Source organism: Triturus cristatus, chromosome 3_2 (assembly GCF_964204655.1).
Source record: "Triturus cristatus chromosome 3_2, aTriCri1.1, whole genome shotgun sequence".
Lineage (NCBI taxonomy): Eukaryota > Metazoa > Chordata > Amphibia > Caudata > Salamandridae > Triturus > Triturus cristatus.
The window spans coordinates 875,952,597-875,975,185 of record NC_140584.1 but is presented as its reverse complement, the minus strand read 5'-3'; the positions used below and the strand labels follow the sequence as shown (position 1 = coordinate 875,975,185).

Genomic DNA, 22,589 nt, shown 5'->3' with positions numbered 1-22,589 from the left:
TACAAATCCTGGTGCTGAAATTAGCATATGTAAGTATATTGCAAGCAAACATAGCGAACTCAGTTACACCTCAATATGGACTGTTAAGACAACCATAACGCTCCTGCAATAGCTTTGGTTTTTGCTACACCTCAATTAGTCGAATGAAGAGGAATACATATTTGCTGTCTCTTGGAACATTGCGGGTCTTGCTGCCAAAATGTCTGATGTAAACTGGGTGATCTATATCAAACAATTCTCGATTATTTGTTTACAAGAAACCTGGGAATTGGGATGTGAACTCTTTTTGGAAGGGTATAGGGCCTTCTTCGTGCCAGCCTTGCCATCTGTGCGGGGTAGGCCCAAGGGGGGCCTTGTAATTTTTGTATCTATATTAATTCCCTGTGAAGTACAAAGAATTGTTGCACAGCATACAGGTGTAATGGGTGTAACCTTAAGTGGAGGTAATGTCCGTGTCGGGCTGGTGAACTTTTACAATGCTGTTCATGATAGTGGTGGCAGGAATCATATTTATTTTTTAAATTCCTTTGTTTCAAATTTTATGGAAAATGTGGGCCATAACCTCCTGATTATGGGGGATTTTAATTTGCATCCTTGTATAGACCCATTGCACAAATGTTTACCAGAAATGGTATGTGATCGGGCAGACTGTCTCCACATGGAGCACACAAAGGAGGGTGAACTGTGTAATGACTTTCTGAATGACCATGACCTCTGTTTGGCCATGTCTTTAAAAGACCCGCTATTTCGCTTTGATACCCCTACTTTTAAAGGGCATGGAAGGGGTACCTTTATAGACCATATATTGGTCTCTCAGACGATGCAAACTTTTGTGGATTCTTTTACCATCGACTTTAGTGAATTCAGTGACCATAATCCTCTTATAATCGGTCTAAACTGCCCATGGTTCAAAAAAGGTATTACGAGTATCAGGCAAGGTAGTTTGGTTACAACTGATGGTAAGAGGCGCTTAAAATGGTCTATGGTCTCTGAGGATGTCCTCTATAAGAATATCACTGCAGGTTGTGCCGAGGACATCAAAGTTTGTATGAATGGGGGAGGTGAACCCAAGCTGGTTCTAGAAGCGTACCAAAACATTACGGAAAGGGTATCAGCATTTCTATCGGTCCCATATAAACCCCGACTTAACTTAGGCCCGAGATGGTTCAGTCATGACTGTACTCTAGCTGCCCGTAATTTGAGGGTAGCCTTGGCAGCAACCCCGAGGAACAGGGAGGCCGTAAAACTCTGTAGAAAGGAATATAAGGCTACTATTGCTGCCCGTAAAGAGTTTTTGAGGAAAGAGGCCTGGGAGGAATTGCTTGATCCCGCTACTTTGAATAACAGCACTAAATTTTGGGGTCTGGTAAAGAAACCTTTTTTGACTGGGGACTCGGGAGATGGACTGGTTTGTTGTATAACAAAGGAGGAATGGGAGAGTCATTTTAAAAGTTTATATTATTCAGAGGCAGATGCAACTATGGTTGCTGTCCCCTCTGATAGGGAAAGTACTGCCATCATTTTTGATATAAATGAGGTTCTGGTTGCTATAAAGGGTCTTACTGCTAACAAAGCCCCTGGCCCTGATGGAATACCACCTGATCTTTATAAATCTGATCCGGACTTTTGGGCTCCCATTCTGACTGCTGTTTTTAATGCAGCAGCCACATTGGGTTGCCCGGAGACTTGGGGTCTCTCAACAATAGTTCCGGTCTTTAAGAAAGGAGACAGGGGTAGTGCTTTGTGTTATCGCCCAATCTCGTTAATTGATTCAATGGTGACGATAATGGGGAGAGTTATACTCCAACGCCTAACAAGCTGGACGAACGAAAACAATATTTTGTCGACCTCTCAATATGGTTTTTGTGAAGGGCGTTCAACTATAACTCAATGTCTTAATTTGTTTCTTATATTGAATAAATATACTGTTGTGTATAAAGGAACAATTCACCTTGCCTTCATGGATCTGTCCTCTGCCTTCGACTGTGTCAACAGGGGGAGGCTGTGGCAGACCATGAAGGATAAGGGTATTGATAAGGGGATTGTGGAGTTCCTTGCGGACCTGCACAACGACACAAGAGCTAACGTGAGGTTTTCATCGACCGGGGAAACTACAGGAAGTTTTAGTATCAATAAAGGAGTACGTCAGGGGTGTATTTTGGCCCCTTTTCTTTTTAACTTTTATATAAATGACCTTGAGGCTGTCTTACAAGAGGTAAAATCAGACTGCCCTAGAGTTGGTCTGAGGGGTATCCCTCTACTTTTATATGCTGACGATGCGGTCTTAATTTCCAGAACAGAAGTTGGTCTCCAGGCACTATTGAATGTTTTTAATAATTTCATGTGTGATAGGGACCTTAAGGTCAACAACTCAAAATCCTATATTATGCATGTTGGCCGACAACCGAAGAAGAAGTTCAATTTTAAATTGAATGATGTCTCGATCCCTACCACTCAAACATTCACCTATTTAGGTATCTTATTTGATACCAAACTTAATTGGGCTCCTCACTTGGCCAAGAAAAAGGGGGAAATGACTAGAGTCAATGCCTCCATCTTCAATACTGCGTCTAAACTGGGGAATAAACCAAATGTGGCTATGATGAAATTATACAACTCTAAATCCATAGCCACTGCTGTATACGGTAGTGAGATATGGGGCTACATAAATGGTGAACAATTACAAATAGTTGAAAATAAATTTCTAAAACGCCTGTTATGTGTCCCATGTAGTACCTCGAACTTAATTGCACATGAAGAACTTGGCTGCCAGTATTTATCCGACATTGTCAGTTTAAAACCTCTGTTATGCTGGGTAAAACTATGGTTAAGTGATGAAATCCCTTTAACACATTTGACAGTGGAAGACCTTGTATCACTTGATCATGCCATGTGTGTACCTTGGCTTAAATACCTGAAGTCCCAATTTTTGAAACTTGGTTGCCTGAACTTGTTTGATAAACCGAGGGATATAGTCAAGGGTGATGTAGCAGCAATTAAAAAAGTTTTCTCTATGAAATGTATTGCCCTAAGAGATGAAGTTGAGCTCTTAAAACCTAATGTTAGAAAGTATATTATGCTGAGTACTTGCAATTCTATGGAAAAGTATCTAACATGCCCCTTCACCTCACATGAGAAATTTTTGCTGACCCGATTCAGGTTTAACATTTTCCATCTTCTCTTATTTAGACCCACGGCAGATATCTTTAAGAAACCTGTAGCTCCCTGTGGCTGCGACGGGAAGTCTCCACAGGATATGCTACATTTTATGTTTTTATGTACATTTTATGAATATCCCCGTAGGAGGTACCTTGTTACCCTTTTAAAGAAATTAAATTTTAAACAAATTAGACCTGCCTTTATGTACTTACAGCTGCTGCACCCGGATAGTGTCCTCCAGGTGTTAGAATTTTTAAAATTGACACTAAGATTTAGAAAATGTTTAGATGAGTAAATGTAACTTCCTCTGAACTATTAGTCGCCCATTGCACTTATGCACTTTTTTTCCTGTACTGTTTTGCCTTTGCACTCTTTTATGGAATTTATGTATTGTATGTCTGTGTGATCGATTTTGTCATTATTGCGATGTTTTTTTAATATGAACTGTTTATTGATGTGTACTTTTATGGATTGAAAAATATCCGAAATAAAGTCATTATCTATCTATCTACATAATTTTATATTTTTTGTTTTTAAAACCTTTTAGACAATTTTAGTGTAACTGCACATCATCTTTTGTGACAACGGGCAAAGAAATTCGTTTATCGCTGTAGACAAAAAAGTAAAAGTACATCCATCCATCCACACAAATATCGAGGCAGATTTTAATCGACACATCTATTTAAGGGTGAAGCCAATTCAATAAATAAATACAGTGGGAAAAGAGCGTGTGTTTTTTTCTTTTAGATCGGACGTGTATGGTGTTTGCGCCATTCATGCCATATTGTATTCTGTACTAAATTTAAGGGGTTTCAGTCAGCCTCTTTCAGGCATTGACTTTTTTTGCTCTGAACCTTCAACTATTGGATTGAGGCACTTTATATTACATCTTGAATCAGCCCACAGGAGTATTTTTGTCCCATTGTTTCCTATTGGTAGCTTGGGTGTGTGATTTCACCTCCAGTGAAATATATGAGGGACTACTGGTCCTGCACCTCTCATAAGTGAAAGCAGGCAAACGCATGTGGCAAAATGGATGGAAGAGTAAAGAAAGCCACCCTTTTTAGATCTGGATTTTGAAAGTGCAGCTGTCAAACAGACCTACTACTAACAATGTATACAAAGTGGGCTGTTTCTTCAACCGTAGACTTGAGCCTGTACCAATCATGTCATGGCTCTGCCCTGTGGGGTATTCATCTCATACGTAATGCTGCTGGCTGTTTAGGTGTATTCGTCCTCTTTCACCAGAGCGCTTGGATTATACTGTGTAAGGCACTACTTTATAACTTTAGCCCTCTATGTCCAAACCTGCTGGCTCTCTCCTGCATGTCTGGCTCTAATGTGCTAACACTGCATGCATTCTTTCATTAAACCCATACATACTGGCTTTGCCAATGTTTATTTTCTGTATCATCCATTTTTTGAGATACAGTTGTCTGCGCTCACTTCCAAGTGTCACTTTTAAATAAAAAAAACTGCATTGACAAAGAGAACAGGTTTGACATTTGTACGGTGTGCGCCCGTCCGATAGCACATCATGCAAACATCAACCAAATGACTTAACATGCTTGCTTGTTTTTAAAGCACAACCTATTGTCTAAGCAAATGGAAATACAAGTTAAGAATACTATTACAAGGATGGCTCTTGAAAAATGTACTTTTTCAGAACTCTTACTCGTCTACCAAGTAAGTGCAAAATTCACCCTGCATATTCGATGGTCTTCATTTGGAATATGGATGGCATTATTTTTATGTGTGAAAAACAACAGTTAGGTAAGGAACAGAAAACTAATCTAGTTGGCTGCAAACATTTATTTGTGAATTGCAACAAGTTCAGGGGTCGCAAAATGAACCCGGGACTGATTTTAACTGAACATACGAAAGAGCTTCAGGAATTATTCTAGTATTACCCACTAGGTGGCAGTATTTGTTTCAATCAATCAAACAGTCTTTATTTCGACTTCAAGTCATAAAAGACAATTTTAAAAACAAAACTCATCCTTATTTACAAAAACACAATTAAAAAGAGAAAAAAAAAAAAAAAAAAAACATTTCATCATTAAACATTTACAATTTTTGGGCTGTACAAGTAGAATTCATGGTACTAATGCTAGGAGCAACATGATTTGTTTACTGCATAAGTGGTTTTCCTAATCGACCGATTAAAAAAATAAATATCTGCTTTCCATAAAACCAAGCTAAAAGAGTATATAAAAAAAAATAAAAATTTCATCACAATACTGGTTTATATTTAGGGCAGCTGAAGGGCTTTCAGTTTCCCAGCTCTGATTAACCACATCCATTTCAGAAATTTAGCTATGGCGATCACTATTATTTCAGAACTATCATATTGAAATATTCTTAGTGCAGAAATCCCCGTCTTAATACCCTTCTGGATGCAAACTGCTCTTATCCATTTTCGGCGGGGGGCCTTGTATACAGGGCAAATAAACAAAATATGTGCTATGGTTTCACGAAATATCTTACAGAAAGGGCACATTTGATCGTTTTTGTTAGATGCCCATTTACAGGTAATCGTGTTCAGTGGAAGAGTACCTACCCTAAATTGGTGATAAAGTTTCCTATCTTGAGGCAGTGTGATCAAATCCCAGTACTCCTCATACCCAATAGAATGTTTCAACTCCAAAAAAACCTTGGTATGTGAAGGGTTTGTATGTAACTGGAATTCCACCTGGGATATATATAACCAGTAGGCCTCTTTCAACTCCTGTTTGGTGGGAATTATTGTCCCCTGTGGATTGTCCCATAGATCCCCCATTCCTAAGGACTTTAAAAGGATTTTTACCTTCCTGAACCAGGGAATTTTTTCTCCTGTATCCATATTACGCGTCTCCAGAAGTGCCATCGCATAATGGTTCAATTCGGGGGTGACCCACAGTCTTCTCCAATAAACTATTGGTCTAAATCTACAAATGTTTTCTAGACTCTGACACCCCAGATCCATGCGAAGAGGTATTAATGGTGTAGATTGTGGGAGGCCTGTGATACAGCGAAGAAACCTATTATGTGCTTTTTGTAAGCCTGCTATATCAGACGTCCCCCACAATTCGGCTCCATACAGCATGGAAGATCTTACTCTCGAGTCATAGATTTTTAGTACTGGGGCTATGGGTTTGGTGGCTGACAGTGTAAATTCTCTGAGCAATGCGCCTGAAAGTTGCGCATGCTTAGAGATTAAATGGGCCACATGAGGCTTCCACTGTAACCTGGAGCCCAATGTGATGCCCAGATAGTTGAAACTATCAGTCTGCTCTAGCAATTCCCCATTCATAAAAACTCTGCCCCTGATGATCCGGTGCCTATGCATTGTCATAAATTTAGTTTTGGAGACATTAACAGAAAGGCCAAAATCATTACAAAACTTTTCAAAGCAGACTATTGCCTTCTGTAACCCTTCCTGTGTTTTTGATAATAGGAGGGTATCATCGGCAAACATCAGAAGGGGGACGGGGATGCCATTCTGTTTAGGTGGATCGGTTGTAGAGTCTTGGTAGTATTCGATAACTTTATTTATATATAATGTAAATAATGTGGGTGCCAACACACATCCTTGCCGGACACCCCTTTCAGTTGGGAAACTGTCAGTCACTTGGCTCTGGTTACCCCACCTGACCTGCGCATAATTATTTTCATGTAATGTAATCAGAATTGCCAGTAATTCAGGTGGGATGCCCTGATCACGGAGCACTCTCCACAGCCTATCTCTTGGTACTAAATCGAATGCAGCCTTTAAATCAACAAAGGCTGCATACAGTGTGCCTCCCCCCAGAATCACCCATTTCCAGTATATTGTGGAAAATCTAAAAACTTGGTCCACCGTACTGGTCAGGGGTCGAAAACCAGCCTGTAAAGTGGACATAATTCCAGATTCCTCGATCCAGGTCTGGACCCTGAGAAGGACCATTCTGGCCACCACTTTTTGAATACAGGCTATTAAGCTAATTGGCCTGTAATTTCCCGGGTCAGCTCGGTCACCCTTCTTATAAATTGGTACGATTTCAGCTCCCCGCCATAAATCTGGCACCATGGTGCCTTTAGCCAAAGTGTTTGCCAATAATTCGATATAAGGGACCCAGACTGACCTGCTATGCAGGAACAGGTCTGCAGGAATTTTGTCTAGGCCCGGAGCCCTACCTTTAGGAATTAAATTGAGGGCACATTCAACATCTTTTTTGGTGAACACTAATGTTGTAACTGGCAAAAGGGAGCTAGGAGAAGCTAGTACGGGTGGCGGGACATTATTCATATTATTTATATTTGCAAACTGGGATTTGAAGTGTTTTACCCATTTTTCTGGTGGGACATGGTTAACCGGGGCTGGTTTTTGGTTGCCCATGCCCCATCTCACAAGATGCCAGAAGTCCGTTAAATCTCTGGACTGACTGGCTACCAGTAATTCGTCCCAGTATTTAGTGTCCCAGGTTTTTTTCGCCACATTTTGCGTCTTTTTGTAGTGAATCCTTGCCGCCCTTATAACTTCCCTATCAGTGGATCGCACAGCATCAGCTAAGGACTTGTAAGCGAGCCTACAGTTTTTATCATACCATGATGCTTGTTTTCTATTCCCCTTACCGGGGTGCTTTTTCCTGGGAATATTAAAAAAAGTACTAAGTTTAAGAAAAAGGGTCGAATGGATATGAATTACCATACTACAGCAGTCCTCAAAGTCCAGCTGCCCCAGCATTTCAATTGTTGCTTCATTTACCATTTCATTCATTTTGTTAATCGATTCAGGCTTGCACAGACACTCTGCCCATCTAAGCCGCCGAGTATCATTTGTCAAGATAATGTCGCCTATCAAGTCTACATGTGTTGACCCCTGCCCTTTATATAACTGCAGCTCAAGGCTTAAAGGATTATGGTCACTTTCAATACGTTCTATAACTATCATGTCGAGTATATTAGACCAAAATTCAAGGTTTACCAGTATATAGTCTATTCTACTGGTACACAGTCCGTTGTTAAAAGTTGGGTTACCCTGCTTGTCACCTCGGGTCCTACCGTTCACTGCTCTCAAACCATACTCAAGACTAAAAGTCTTGAGTTGTAGGGCGGCCTGGGTCCACCGTTTGATAGGGGCAAGGCTGAGACTGGGAATCTGCCAGCAGATATCCTCTGCCTCCGTAAGCTCCAGGTCTATTTGATCCAGGGGCTCATAGGAGCAGTTGAAATCACCACAGATTAGCATGTTTGCCCGTCCCTTCCAAATATTAGTATAGTGCCCCAATGTCGTTACAACTTCAGAAGGCTTCCCTCCTGGCTTTCCTCTGGCATATATATTAAAGATAATGAGCTCACCAAACGATGAAGATTTCAGCTTAACCGCCAGGATATCCCTTGAATCAATTTCAAGTTGTGAAATAGTAAAACCGTCGTCCTGTTTTACCCAGGTAGTCAAACCCCCCTTGGGTCTCCCTCTATTTGTTTTCGTTGCAGGTATTGCAAAGTGGAGATACCCAGTTCTATGTTGGGGTTCTAAAGCCCATGTTTCTTGCATGTTTACTATCATAAAATTGTCAATGAAGGTGGCCCAGTCACTAGAGGTCAACTTGTTTTTTAAGCCAGCCACATTCCATGAAACTAGAAACTGGCTCTCCACAATACAAGTTGTATCATTTGGGACAGTTACAGAAACTCCTGTGCCATTGATGTTCCAGTTTTCACAAGACTTATTTCCGTTACCTTCTCCCGGATGATCAACATAGCATGATTTATCTTGGAGATTGCTTGGCATGGAAGAGCCTATAGCCCCAGCATAAATCTCGTAATTATTTGGACCATGATTAGATGTTTCGTTTATACGGTCTCCTTGGGTGATTAGTTTTATGCTACGAGCAAAATTAATTGGTACATTGATAGTAACACCAGCCAGAATGAAACCTCTATCGGATATATTTAGATCAGTGCGTGGAATCCTATTCAAGGTCTCAGCCTTACCCACTGACTCCTCCCCGGGTGACTGTAAACTTCAATCACAAGTATCCAAACCACTAAGGATGTTATACCGGTTAGAAACTTCCAGGGGGGTAAAAGGTGCCGGGTGATCCCAGCTCCTGTGTGCAGGGAAACCTGGCCTAGTAGGTACCATGTTCCACTCAAGGTCTTCTGACGTAATGGCTAGGTTCCTGAGATTCGACACATCGGGAAGTTTGATACTGGGTAGTGTGTAACCCCTAGTCTGATGGGGAAATACAGCAGATCGTGGGTAAAAGTAAGTCAGGGGACGTGGAGTAATACAACTACCTGAGTTGACCCCTGGCCAGCTCAAGACATGACGTACTGCATTTTGGTCTCTAAAGTTTATCACAACCACATCCCCCCTAATATCCTTGGGTCTACCCCCCAACCATTGAAGCCGGCGTACAGGAATTATTTCGCCATTAATATTACTAGTGATCGGCCTATGTAGTGCCAGCCAATGTACTATTTTATTCTTCAGTTGGAAGAAACCTTCTCTCTTATTTACTGGAAGCTCGGGTACCCCCGTTAGAATCACAACATAGGGGACAGTCTCAGGTGGAAGATCCGGTAAGGGTCCCCTAGGCTGATTCCCTTGGATCTGCCTCCGGCCTCCCTCCTCCTGTCTCTGTAACCCAACTGAACATTTACCCGTATCGTTAGTAATATTGTTTTCAGGGATTTTAGGATGGGAAATAGTATTAACTGGCGCGTTACACACAGGAGGATTTGGCTGGGTAGTAATACTATTACTCGGAGTAGGATTAGAGATCGGAACTGGCACTCTTGTTAAATTACTGCCAGGGGACAGGTTGCCTAGTGATGAATTAGTGGGAACTATATTTACGACTAACCCGTTATCAATTAATGGTGGTCGGATTTTATCAACAGGATTTCCCCCAGATAAGTGGGCTTGGGCCTGATCAGGTTCTAATTGAGCCTTTGATTGTATAGGACAAGACTTCCTATCAAGGTCTGCTTCAATTTTCCCAAGTCGATTTTCAATTTTCTCCAACCTTTCTACAATTGCTAGAGTATAAGAACGCAATATCAGTTCGAAAGTGTCCACAAGGTTGCTAGTAATTTTAATATTGGACCCATTATCTTTAGGACAATGTTCAATGCTGTGTACCACCTCTATGTGTGCAGAGGTCGGTGCTGGTATGGGAACAGAGTCTGGTCCGGGCACGTCCTTAGGGATTGCAGTGGATATAACTTTAGAACTAGAACTGGAAGGTGTCGCCTTCTTCCCAAAAGCTGTGTGGCTCATCCTTTGTTTAGTAAATTCCATCCCTTTACGTCTCCTCTTAGCAGGTGGTGGGAGTTGCCTTGCTGGTTGTACAGCTTTCTTAGGTTTTTTAGACTTATGGGAGGTAGGTGACACAATTTTCGAAGTTCCTGGAGAGCTGGGTAGAACAAGTGACGAATCAATAGTAACTGTTCTGATAGAGGGAGTACAGGGTGCTACACATTCTCTCAACAAGAGGGGTACACCTTCTATGCTTAGAGTATCATCAACAAGGGCTGGTACAGGAGTGCAATCATTTGCAGTGGAAGCTGTGGAATTGAGCTCAAACAAAGCCCTAGTTTTGATGATTTCAATAGAGCGTCTGCGCTCGAGTCTTCGCTCTGCTAGGGCAGACTCGGTTGTTCCTGTAAGTGGGGTCTTAATTAGATAATTATCCAAAGTACCGTTCGTTGCAGATCTCAGTCTATCAACCGTAGCAGGAAATAGACTCGGCGTGCTTGTAGTCATGATGATAACTGTATCACAAACTCAAATTACCACAGTATTAATGTAAATGCAACTTACTATGGGAAGTCCTCCTAGATCTAGCCGTCTGAGCAGGGTACTCTGCCGGGGCCGGTTTCGTCGGTCCACGGAGGGCCACAGAGGGCCCGCCCTTTGCCCGGGCTTAGCCCGGCGCCGCCCGCACGCGGTCCCGCGACGCGGTATTGATGTCCGCTTATCAAGCGCCGCCAGGCGCGAAGGCAATCAGGGCTGCTTCCGGTGTGTGCGCCGAGGCACCTGGGAGATGTAGTCAGCTCCCTCCCCACTGCGGCCGCTAGAGAGACCAACGCGGCGGCGGGAGGGAGAGGCACCAGGGCGGAGGAACCAGCCAGCAAGTTGGGAGATGAGGTAAGTGGAAAACGCAAAGTTGGGCGCTGTCACTGCAAGCACCCGCTCCCCCGTATTGATGTCCGCTTATCAAGCGCCGCCAGGCGCGAAGGCAATCAGGGCTGCTTCCGGTGTGTGCGCCGAGGCACCTGGGAGATGTAGTCAGCTCCCTCCCCACTGCGGCCGCTAGAGAGACCAACGCGGCGGCGGGAGGGAGAGGCACCAGGGCGGAGGAACCAGCCAGCAAGTTGGGAGATGAGGTAAGTGGAAAACGCAAAGTTGGGCGCTGTCACTGCAAGTATTTGTTTCCACATAACATGGGGGCTACAAGTTAGATTAAGTTAGAAACAATTAAAATGTATTCGGTTTCGAAAGTGTGGGGTGGTCCATAGTAACCTCCCTGAAGGGTGTGAACTGAGTCATAGCAGTATAGCTATTAAATGTACCATTGTCTGAACTTACCAGCATGTATTCAGCGTTATGCATCATAACGGCTGAACATCACGAAATCAGCATCCTGGCCTGGGGACTGATGTGGCCAGCACGATTTCAGCATGAGGCAGTCGCAGGGAAATAGTTCTTTGATATAGAAATCCCAGCCAAATCAAAGAAGCCACACTGTATTGTCTCGCACAATGCCACGGTCATGTTTTACAATAGATTAAATATCTCGGAGCAAAATTAACACCATTGATGAATAAGCACTGGCTCATTCCTGGAAATAATTTGATTCACAGAAACAGTTTTGCATACCTGGCCCCTACATGTGCTTCTAGTCAAAGCAAGGTTTACTTTACTTTACTTACGGGGTACACAGCGCGCTTGCAAGTGGAACACAAGGACTTTCAGTCTGAAAGTACCAGCATGATGTGGGCTTATTAAAATGGTATATTGTGGAGCCAATACGTTCAAATACACGCACAAAGCAGCCTTCAGAAGCTTGACCAGACTAACATCTTCGGTGTTCTAATTGCGCACTTACTCAATATCTTTCCGCACAGAACCCAGGAGATCTTCTCGTTCCCGTATCGCAAGAAAATTGGCTTTTGTTTTGTGGAATTCATGTGTGTAATCCTGAGGAGATAAGTAAAACACATTCATGTTACACATTTATTTTATGACAACCAATCAAGCAAAATAGTCCCACTTGTTTCATAGTGAGAACAAATGTCAAGACGTTGTACCAACTTGGAGAAGCCACTGAGTATTAATAACCCAATAGGTCTGGCTTGAATTTTTAGCACCAGCTATTTAAAATAAAATAAAAAAATGATTAGTGAAAAAACCCAAAACGTAAAACAGTTGATTTGAACATACAATATACCAAAAAGATAAATCCTTTAATACATGATGGCTCATCTACTTTTCAGATATAAAATAGTTAAGTACAATGCAGGCACTATGTAGAAGGCAGACTGATAGACCACGCAGACAATGACATAAGCTGAGGGAGAATACTCCTCTGGGTGGAGACAAAGCCCACTCTGCGTATACAAAAGCATTGGTAACAATAGGTTACACAGATAAAAGCACTGTCAAGCCAGACCAAAAAAAACTAAACTTCTATGTTAGGCCTCTGATAAATGCTACAAGTACTCACAATATTGAGCCTATGGACACTTGCGTAACATGCCACTACTCCTAAGCAAATTGGCATGGGGTGTGGCGAGGGCTTCTGGTCTTCTGTTTTTCCTTTCACTGGCAGGGAAATGCTTTGATGGGTTTGATAGAAGTCTCATGACCCATAGGGGCACCAACAGCATTGGGAAGTGGGAATAAATGTAGGAATGCTAGGTTTTATCCCAGCTCAACCCCTAGTGGCTTTGCCTCATCCCATTTTGTGCCGTGCTCCTTTGAACAGTTCACGGTGTTACAATAAAAGTACATGTCCCCGCAGCTACCAAAACTGTGTTTTTTTTTTTTAAATCAGCATTGTGTTATTGTGCGAAAACTTCAATAATAGTTGAACTGCGTGTAACTGGTGCCATTATGTGATGTACTTCAACTCTCTGTACAATCTCTTCTCGATAGTCTCTCCTCCCACCATTGCTCCTACTCAAGATGTGCTGAAGTTCAAACTCTGTTTTTGAACATCGATGTAAAGAAACGTCTCCTCCATAGAGTGTACACTGCACATCACATTGTTCACTCAGTGGAGGGGACAGTTTAAAAAAAGATACTAAACAAAACTAATCCAATAGCCCATTTCTCAATGAGATGTATTGGCTTTTAAAACAAAAAGATATCGCTTCTGCGAAGGTGTAGATCGCATGCGCGCCAGGAGCGGCCCCAAGTCACTATGCAGTGGGAATCTTCAAGACCGTGTCAAGTCTCACCCGGAGTAAACACCGAGAGTCCTATCGACACCATACTCTGAACACAGTTGTAACTAGAAATTGGTTACATCCCCATCACCCAATGATTGTAAAAATGACCCGACTTGAAGGCGTCAACCCCGAGATAAGGCGTATGCCCGGCTGCTCCCCTCCCCTTTGCACAATTCTAGCTCAAACCCCAAGGATGCCGCGTCTTTGCTTCTGTGTACCGGCGGGAGTTGGAGCGTGGCCACATGGTGCCGGATTGCGTGCGTCGGATGCCAGCCGTCATAGGTGAATATTTACACTCGGATGACTAGGGGGAGTTTCTACGCAGCACGACACACGGCCTTGTTTTGGTCTCTGAGCATTAGCAGGGAGTTGCATCTCGACTGCCTCCTCTGCTATTGTTACCAGTGATCACTGAGTGTCCATAGAGGGGACAGCAGGTGCCGCCTGGTCACTGGTATGCCAGGAGGCATCAGTAGGGGTTGCCCGCACCTCAACTATCCCTTGGTAGTGCGTCTCCATCCGGCCACTTTAGGGTAGAGCCGTGTGACCAGAGCATCATTTCCAGGGTGGGAAGCCGTCACTGTACGAGTGGAGATACTGAGGGGTCTGCCACAGACAGGTCCCCCTCTTTTTCAGAAGAGCACCAGATGCATGTTGAGGATTAAAAATTATTCATAATCCCAAATGTCCTTTTGTTTTATTCTGGATGGGGGCGAGTCTGGCAAAGAGGAGGATAGCGCTTTCATGTTATGCTAACTAGCCTGTCTGAGTTTGCTATCCATGCTTATCGACATGTGCTGCCAGCTGCGGTAAAAGGGCGGCTCGGTGCAGCGCCGCTGCGGCCCGTTCTTTGCAGAGCGCTTCAGCAGCAAAGCTCCGCCGAGACCACTCTACCGCCCCCCGAACGGTGCTGGGCGTGAAGGACCACGTGGGGTAACCTTTGCGCCATGTGGGTGGCATTCCCATGCTCTGCCGGCCGCACGGTTACGTATGCTTTTATTACTGGCTTTACATTCAGATTGTAATAGGGACCGCTTGGCTCAAGAGCGGATTCCCTGCCGACGCTCGCACCCCATCAGCAGCTTTTCCTTCACTGCGAGCGACGAGAATTTACTGGCACCAGGGGACGAGAGATTGACCAATTTAAGGGAAGAACATCTGCCGCAGCAGAAAAAAGTGACAAGGAAGATGAACTGGAAGCTAGATCCGAAAACAGAAATAAAATAGGAGCGACGGCCAGAACTCTTCCAGCAGTGACAGCTCATAGAAACCACTGTCGTCCATCACCCAGCGAAGGCTTCAAGCGGAAATTACATCTTTCCCAATCCAAGCAAATTCACCGGCTAATAAAGAAACAGCCGAAAACTCTGTCATGGAGATGCAAAATGATGGATATAGTCTCGATTTCTGGATTATTGAACGAGTGCATAAACACTCACTGCCTGACATGCTGGTTAGCCAGGCCTCAAAGAGATCCCCACTTTTTCTTATATGTCTGTCGCCCACCAGGACTACGAGGCTGAACCTTTTCACATTTGCCCCTCACTCACGAATAGCGAATCCAGCCCAATTCCAGGAACAAGTGATTAATTAACTGAAAATTAAGCAAAAGGTCGAGAAACTGTACTTGACCCAGTTAACAGCCAGGCACCTTGAGTAACAAGGCAGTCTCAATGCGGTTCCGAGGACTTCTTTCTTTCCATTTATCCCGGAGAAACTGGCCTAGACTGGGAACCAAGATCAGCTATGGGAAAAAACATTCATTAAACCCGATCCAGAAGACTTGGCAGGGTTCTCCCCATCAGAGGACCTCTGCTGACCCTCAGTGCTCGGATTCTGTTACCTGTGGTGGGGCTGTGTTGCAGCGTCGCTGGTGTGCGGTGTGGCCTTTGGCGGCCTGCTTTCTTTCACCGCTGCGGTCCCGGACTACAACTCCCTACTGCCCTAGCGGCGGACCCGGAAGCCGCCGGACTTCGTTTCGCGCCTGGAGGCGCATAAATTACAACCGTGCCCCTGACAGAGCGGGAGGACCTCTGCTGACCCTCAGTGCTCGGATTCTGTTACCTGTGGTGGGGCTGTGTTGCAGCGTCGCTGGTGTGCGGTGTGGCCTTTGGCGGCCTGCTTTCTTTCACCGCTTCGATCCCGGACTACAACTCCCTACTGCCCTAGCGGCGGACCTGGAAGCCGCCGGACTTCGTTTCGCGCCTGGAGGCGCATAAATTACAACCGTGCCCCTGACAGAGCGGGAGGACCTCTGCTGACCCTCAGTGCTCGGATTCTGTTACCTGTGGTGGGGCTGTGTTGCAGCGTCGCTGGTGTGCGGTGTGGCCTTTGGCGGCCTGCTTTCTTTCACCGCTGCGGTCCCGGACTACAACTCCCTACTGCCCTAGCGGCGGACCCGGAAGCCGCCGGACTTCGTTTCTCGCCTGGAGGCGCATAAATTACAACCGTGCCCCTGACAAAGCGGGAGGACCTCTGCTGACCCTCAGTGCTCGGATTCTGTTACCTGTGGTGGGGCTGTGTTGCAGCGTCGCTGGTGTGCGGTGTGGCCTTTGGCGGCCTGCTTTCTTTCACCGCTGTGGTCCCGGACTACAACTCCCTACTGCCCTAGCGGCGGACCCGGAAGCCGCCGGACTTCGTTTCGCACCTGGAGGCGCATAAATTACAACCGTGCCCCTGACAGAGCGGGAGGACCTCTGCTGACCCTCAGTGCTCGGATTCTGTTACCTGTGGTGGGGCTGTGTTGCAGCGTCGCTGGTGTGCGGTGTGGCCTTTGGCAGCCTGCTTTCTTTCACCGCTGCGGTCCAGGACTACAACTCCCTACTGCCCTAGCGGCGGACTCGGAAGCCGCCGGACTTCGTTTCGCGCCTGGAGGCGCATAAATTACAACCGTGCCCCGTCCACGCGCGGGTCGGCGCCGGGAGAAGCCCGGGACAAGGGCGGGACCGTCTGTGGCCGTCCGTGGTTGGGCGAGGTTGGGCCAGGGCCCTGAAAATTGATCCAGTGGCGTGGACCATCAGTTTGGTGAGCTCCCCTGTCAAATAGGGTTCCTTGCCGTTGTGGAGTAATACACTTTGGTTTCTACTGTGAGGCTTGCCCGATCTGTTTGTCCGCACTTTGTAGTGCTGCTGTACTCTATTTGGTTACTGGAGCCCATTATAGTTAAATTTGTATTATTGATTATGCCTAGCTGTAAACATGATAAATTGCCATCTGGTACAGGGCTGATGGATAACTACTTAGTCAAAGTGGTTAGTAAAATCAATAACGATCGTAGGTTATCCCTTGGCAAGGGGAGCCCTGTTGTTATTAGTGATGTCCCCCTTAACCGCGAGGACGATAGCCTATCTGAGGACTCTAATCTTCTGACCACCCGGCCGGCAATAACGGTCGAAGCTCAGGTCTATTCTGAGTGTTTGGAGGATCCCGAGGATTTCTCTACTACTGTTCTGGAGGAAGCTCCCCTGAGTCCCAGACCTGTGCGAGCCTGTAGGAAACAACCTAACAAAAGGGGGGGGAAGCACACTAAAAGAAGAGTGGAAGTCTCACACCAACCCCAAACTATTATTGTTCCTGGTACTGTACTACAGGAAGGCATCAGCCCTGTCTGTTGTAACTTAGCGCCAGACCAGTTTGCATTACTTGTCGCAACCCTTGAGGCAAAATTTGAAATGAAATTAGCCGAGCATACTCAATCTTTGTTGACCCAATTAGAAATTGCCAATATGGAAGTGAAGAGGCTTGGTAATCTTGTAGCAAAATTTTTAGTGGGTAGTGAGAAAACTGTGATGCCTGACCCTGGTACTATTGGTGTTCATGCCAACACACCAGGTATCTCTTCCTTGCGACCCTCCCAGGCTCAAGCTATACCGGAAACTGCCCCCTCTGATCATTTATTATGTAACAATCTAGTTAAACATTCTGTTGAGGGACGTGGTGATGCTCCTACCTCCAGTTATGGTATAAACACAGGTTATACTAACCTTCCCCCGGAATGTGCCCCGTTTGTGGTCGTCTTAACAAATGTTCCCACTTTAGAAAAACAGCTTGCCCAGCATTTTGAGGAAACCCATGAGTCATTAAAAAACAAAACCCTTTCTTGGCTCAATAAAAGACGTGGTTTCCCCATATATCTCGCAGATCACATTTTATCTACCAGAAGAACGAAGTGGGTCGGGCCTTCCCGGAAAAGCAGTTCTGGGGACTGTGTCATAATAAATTTCAGATATCCACAACATGCCAATACAGTCCTGTTACGTGCAGCTTTCCTGGAGGCCGATGCCCACAGTGTTTGTGCGCGTCCGCTGGGCTATTTTTATATGCATAATATTAGATCCCCAAATTGTATGAGATCTAGACGATATATTTTCAGGGAACCTCAGCGGCCCGCAGCTACCCAAAGGCTTAATGCAGGCAGCCTTTGTGGGTCTGGTCCCACTATAACCACTTATAACAGATTTGGGGCCCTCTCGGGTTTGGAGGCGTGTGATTGACGTAAGGTCCCAGAAACGCACAAGAGAGTCAGTTAAGCCATCCTTAATACCACAGATTTTCCTGATGATGTAATGAATTCTGGAAGTACACATCTTAATTTTGATAGCACTGTTTCTGACTCTGGGAATCTAATAAAAATGTTAAGCTGGAATATTGCGAGCTTACGGTCTAAAATGAGGGATAGTGGTTGGTTAGATACTTTAAAGCAATATGACATTATAGCCTTACAGGAGACTTGGGATAGGGACTGTGATTTTTGGGTGGATGGTTTCACCTCCTATTTTGTGCCAGCTCAGAGTTCCATAGCAGGTAGAGATAGGGGTGGCCTCATGTTCCTTATCTCAGTGAATATTATGGGGAGTACCAAGAAGATTGTAAGCACCTCCCATTATTGTCTTATATTGGAAGTTAGTCTGGCAAATAATTCCAAGCTTTTATTAATCAACTGCTATAATTCACCTCAAAAAGATTTTCCCAATGAGCATATTTACTGGCTGTCTAAATTCTTAGACTCTTATAAGGATAAACAAACCACTTTTTGCTATTATATTTTGATGGGAGATTTTAATGTACATTTATGTAATCTAAATTGCCATTATAGGGACATGGATGGCCCACAATTCACTAACCCCCAGCATTTCGAACACAGCTTGAAGGGGGAAGCTATGGAGTCCCTTCTGTCAGATAATGACCTGTATGAAGTTGAGTTCCTGGACAAGAATACTCGTATACCTACTTATGATGCAAGGGATAGTGAATCTATAATTGATTACATATTTTTATCTGCAGGACTTTTAGAATATGTGTTTTTTTATAATGCTTTACGATCCTGTTTTAGTGACCATAACCCGGTGGTCCTGATTTTAGCTAATGTTTTCCCACTTTTGAACAAGTGTGCTCTGACCCAAGCTGTGGTTTCTGTGAACACTAAAGATAAAGGGCAGAGACTTAAATGGAGTAAGGTAATTCCTGAAGACTTTTTTAATCCAATTACCTTAAAGGCTGACCCTTATTTAAATACATGTGCTGATCCGTCTTCACATAGCAGGGATATAATATTGGCCTTTGAAACGATTTGCTCCCAAGTGGATAATGCTCTTACCACAAAAGGTGTCAAACGTAAATCCGCCTGTGGTTGGTTCAATCATAGTTGCGCCACAGCCCTAAACAAACTTAAAAATGCCCTCAATGAGAAACCGAGAAACAAAGGGCTAATTATACGGTTAAGGAAAGAGTACTCGCAAATACAATTGGTACGGAAAAGGGAAATCAAGCAGGAGGCATGGGTAGCTTTAATGGATAAAGCCATTTTGAAAGATAGTTCTAAATTTTGGGATATTATTAACTCCCCATTGCTACCCGGTTCACACAACTCGGTGTTAGAACTGAATATCCCTGAGGAGGAGTGGCTAGCCCATTTTGAAGAAATCTATGGAAGTCATCTTGAGCTGGAAGCCTTTGTGAATCCAATTTCTAGTCCTCTCCTCTCCCCTATTAATTTTACTTTAGACGAGGTAGTGAAAGCAATAGAGGGTACTGCTGGCCGTAAGGCGCCAGGCCCCGATGGGGTGCCCTCGGATATGTATAAGGCCAACCCCAATTACTGGGGCAAAATTCTGTTAAATGTTTTTAATTCAGCGGCTGCAGTAGTCCCCCCAAGTCGTGGTCCTTATCAATTATAATCCCTGTGTTTAAGAAGGGCCAAAGGGGAGACCCTAGATGTTATAGGCCCATATCCTTGCTGGATTCCTCGTTTAAAATCTTAGGAAAGGTTATCCTGGCTAGGATAAATGATTGGGCCTTAGAAAAGGGCGTAATTTCTAATGAACAGTATGGTTTTAGATCAGGGAGGGGTACAGAGGATCAATGCCTTAATTTACACCTAATAGTGGCAAAATATATTAAAGCCTCTGGGGGCTCGATATTTTTAGGTTTTATGGACCTGTCCACGGCTTTTGACCTGGTTAACAGGTCCAAGCTTTGGTCTAAATTGTTGGAAATGGGTCTGGATAGGCCCCTTGTGTATTTTTTGGCAGAACTACACAAAGATTTGAAAGCGTCTATAAGGATGTCCCAGGAGGGGAAATGTACAGCCAGTTTTAAATCTGGCAGAGGGGTACGTCAGGGTTGTATCCTCGCCCCTATGCTATTTACATTGTACATAAATTCCCTTGAAGAAAGCCTGTTATCGGCTTCCCTCGATATTCCACGGATTGGTGGAACTCCCATACCCGTACTTCTTTATGCGGATGACACCGTATTATTGGCCCGGACCCCGCTTGGCCTACAAAGATTATTGAATTCCTTTGGGAATTTTATGAAGTCTTTGGACCTTGTGGTTAATAATGATAAATCCCATATTATGGCTCTAGGTAAGGGAAAAAAACTCCTTAAAACATGTTATTGTAATGATGCTGCTATCTCTAAAGTGAAAGTATTCACCTACCTGGGTGTCGTTTTTAGTGATAAGGGTACCTGGTCATCCCAAGTAACCACAAAGGCAAAAGCGGTACGTAGCTCTTCGGCTGCAATATTGGATTTTGCTAAAAGGTTGGGAGGGAAACCCTGTGAAGCTATTTTAAAAATATATCAAGCAAAATCTGTTTCTATAGCTAGGTATGGGGCCGCTATTTGGGGGTATGCTAATCTGGAACCCATTCAAATCGTAGAAAACAAATTTCTACGTGCCCTTCTTGGCCTACATCAATCTACTGCAACATATTCGGTCCATTTAGAACTAGGCATTGGATATATTTCTGATATTTTAAAAATCGCCCCAATTCTGCTAAGGATTAGAATCTGGCTAAACCCGGATTTATCATTGAACCATAGCATTTTGAATGACTGCATTAAACTTGATAATTGGAAGGAAATACAGTGGCTGTCCTACATTAAAATGATTACTAAGGAGTTAGGACGCCCTGAGTTGTTTACCAATCCCGAAGGTCTCTGTAAAGCCGACTTATTGTGGGTTAAGTCATACTATATTAAGCACTGCGAGGCTGAGCGTGAATCCATAGAGCTTGGCAAATCATCAGTAAGGGCTCACCTCTTGCTTAATTTATCCATGGATATGCACCCATATTTATCAACTGTTACGAATTCTTATCATAGATGGCTTCTGACCAAATTCCGTTTTAGTCAGATTCACTTTGTATTAAGTGTCCCTCAGGGGTGGTTTAAGCCGGAAGACGGGGTTCCATGCAGATGTGACGATTTTTCTGATCAAGATATAACACACTTCATGTTTTTTTGCCCTTTTTATCTTGATGCCAGGAAAAGGTTTATCCTTCCCATTTTGAGAGAGGGAGCTTTTGCCCAAGTTAAACCTGCTTTAATGTTTTTACAATTAATGGAATCTCCTACAACAATGTTTTGTGTAGCCAGTTTTCTAGTTGCCTCTATTAGGCTAAGGAGGTCTAGATTGGCTACCCTGGAGGAAATCATCTAGTTTTCATAAAACTGTACCACCGGGATTAATTAATTCTCCCTTTTTACTTATGTACATGATGAATATTTTTAAATTGTTGATTATTGAATTGTACACTTTTATGATTTTAACTAATCGAATAAAGTGGTTTTGAAATCTGAAATCTGAATCCCCATCAGAGAACAAGTTTTTAACGAGAACAAAAGGTTCACTTTATAGAGGAATGTTTTGGTCCAGCAGGAGGCAACTTTAGTAGTGCCGGAGCTTATGTAATGAGGGGAAAAAATAAAGTTGGTTTGGCTCACTCCCTTCAGCTACTGGCTGTTTGGGTCAGCCCCTTTCAGAAATTACTTGTTGCCAGTTTCATGCACATTCTAGATCGGCCCACAGGAATACATTTCATATTTATTGGTCTGCAGCTATTTCATTTGTGCATAATGTGCAGGTGTATGCCCAAGAAGCGATTCCATTGCAATGAATGAATGGATGGATGCATGAAGCGCCAATGCACTGCCAAGGGAGGTGCAATCGTTTCATTCTCATTGTTCTGCATTTTTTATACATACAAGATAACCACTTTTTAGGTCGATATTAGAATAGAACTATTGCTTTAATTTCATGTTGTATCTTATGATGCAGTCGTGGTAGTTATTCAGCCATGTATTAACTCTGGTAGATAAACACTGGGAGAAGTTGGCCTGGTATATGCTGTAACTAATTAAAGTGGGCACCTTGTACCAGTCCAAACAACCCTTATTGATGATTAGGTTAAAGACAACCTTTATTGAAAGCTATCCTAGTGGTAGCTATGGAGAGCAGTCTCAAAGGAATGTAAATCAGCTTGGTTTACTAGATTATAACCTCTTGAATGACCAAATGAAAGGAGAACCACACAAGGTATATATATAAAATATATGTATGCATTACTAAACACACTCTACTAACCTCTTTATGAGATTAGAGAACAAGATACACAATATTAAAGCACTAGAACGACAGTAAATAGCACAATATACAATGGGCCCCAGGGGGAGACCAAACCATATATTAAGAAAGTGGTATAAGAACCACGACTTGACTA

The 22,589-nt window shown here is 43.8% G+C and overlaps 1 protein-coding gene across 1 annotated transcript in view; it reads right to left on the bottom strand.

Annotated features, from left to right (window-relative positions):
- The window catches only part of GOSR1 (golgi SNAP receptor complex member 1), a 396,735-nt gene that overhangs the window by 257,937 nt on the left and 116,209 nt on the right, over positions 1–22,589 (bottom strand). The window contains exon 5 of the mRNA XM_085649246.1: positions 12,240–12,331. Coding sequence (XP_085505372.1) covers positions 12,240–12,331 — 92 coding nt within the window. The remainder of the gene's footprint in view (positions 1–12,239; positions 12,332–22,589) is intronic.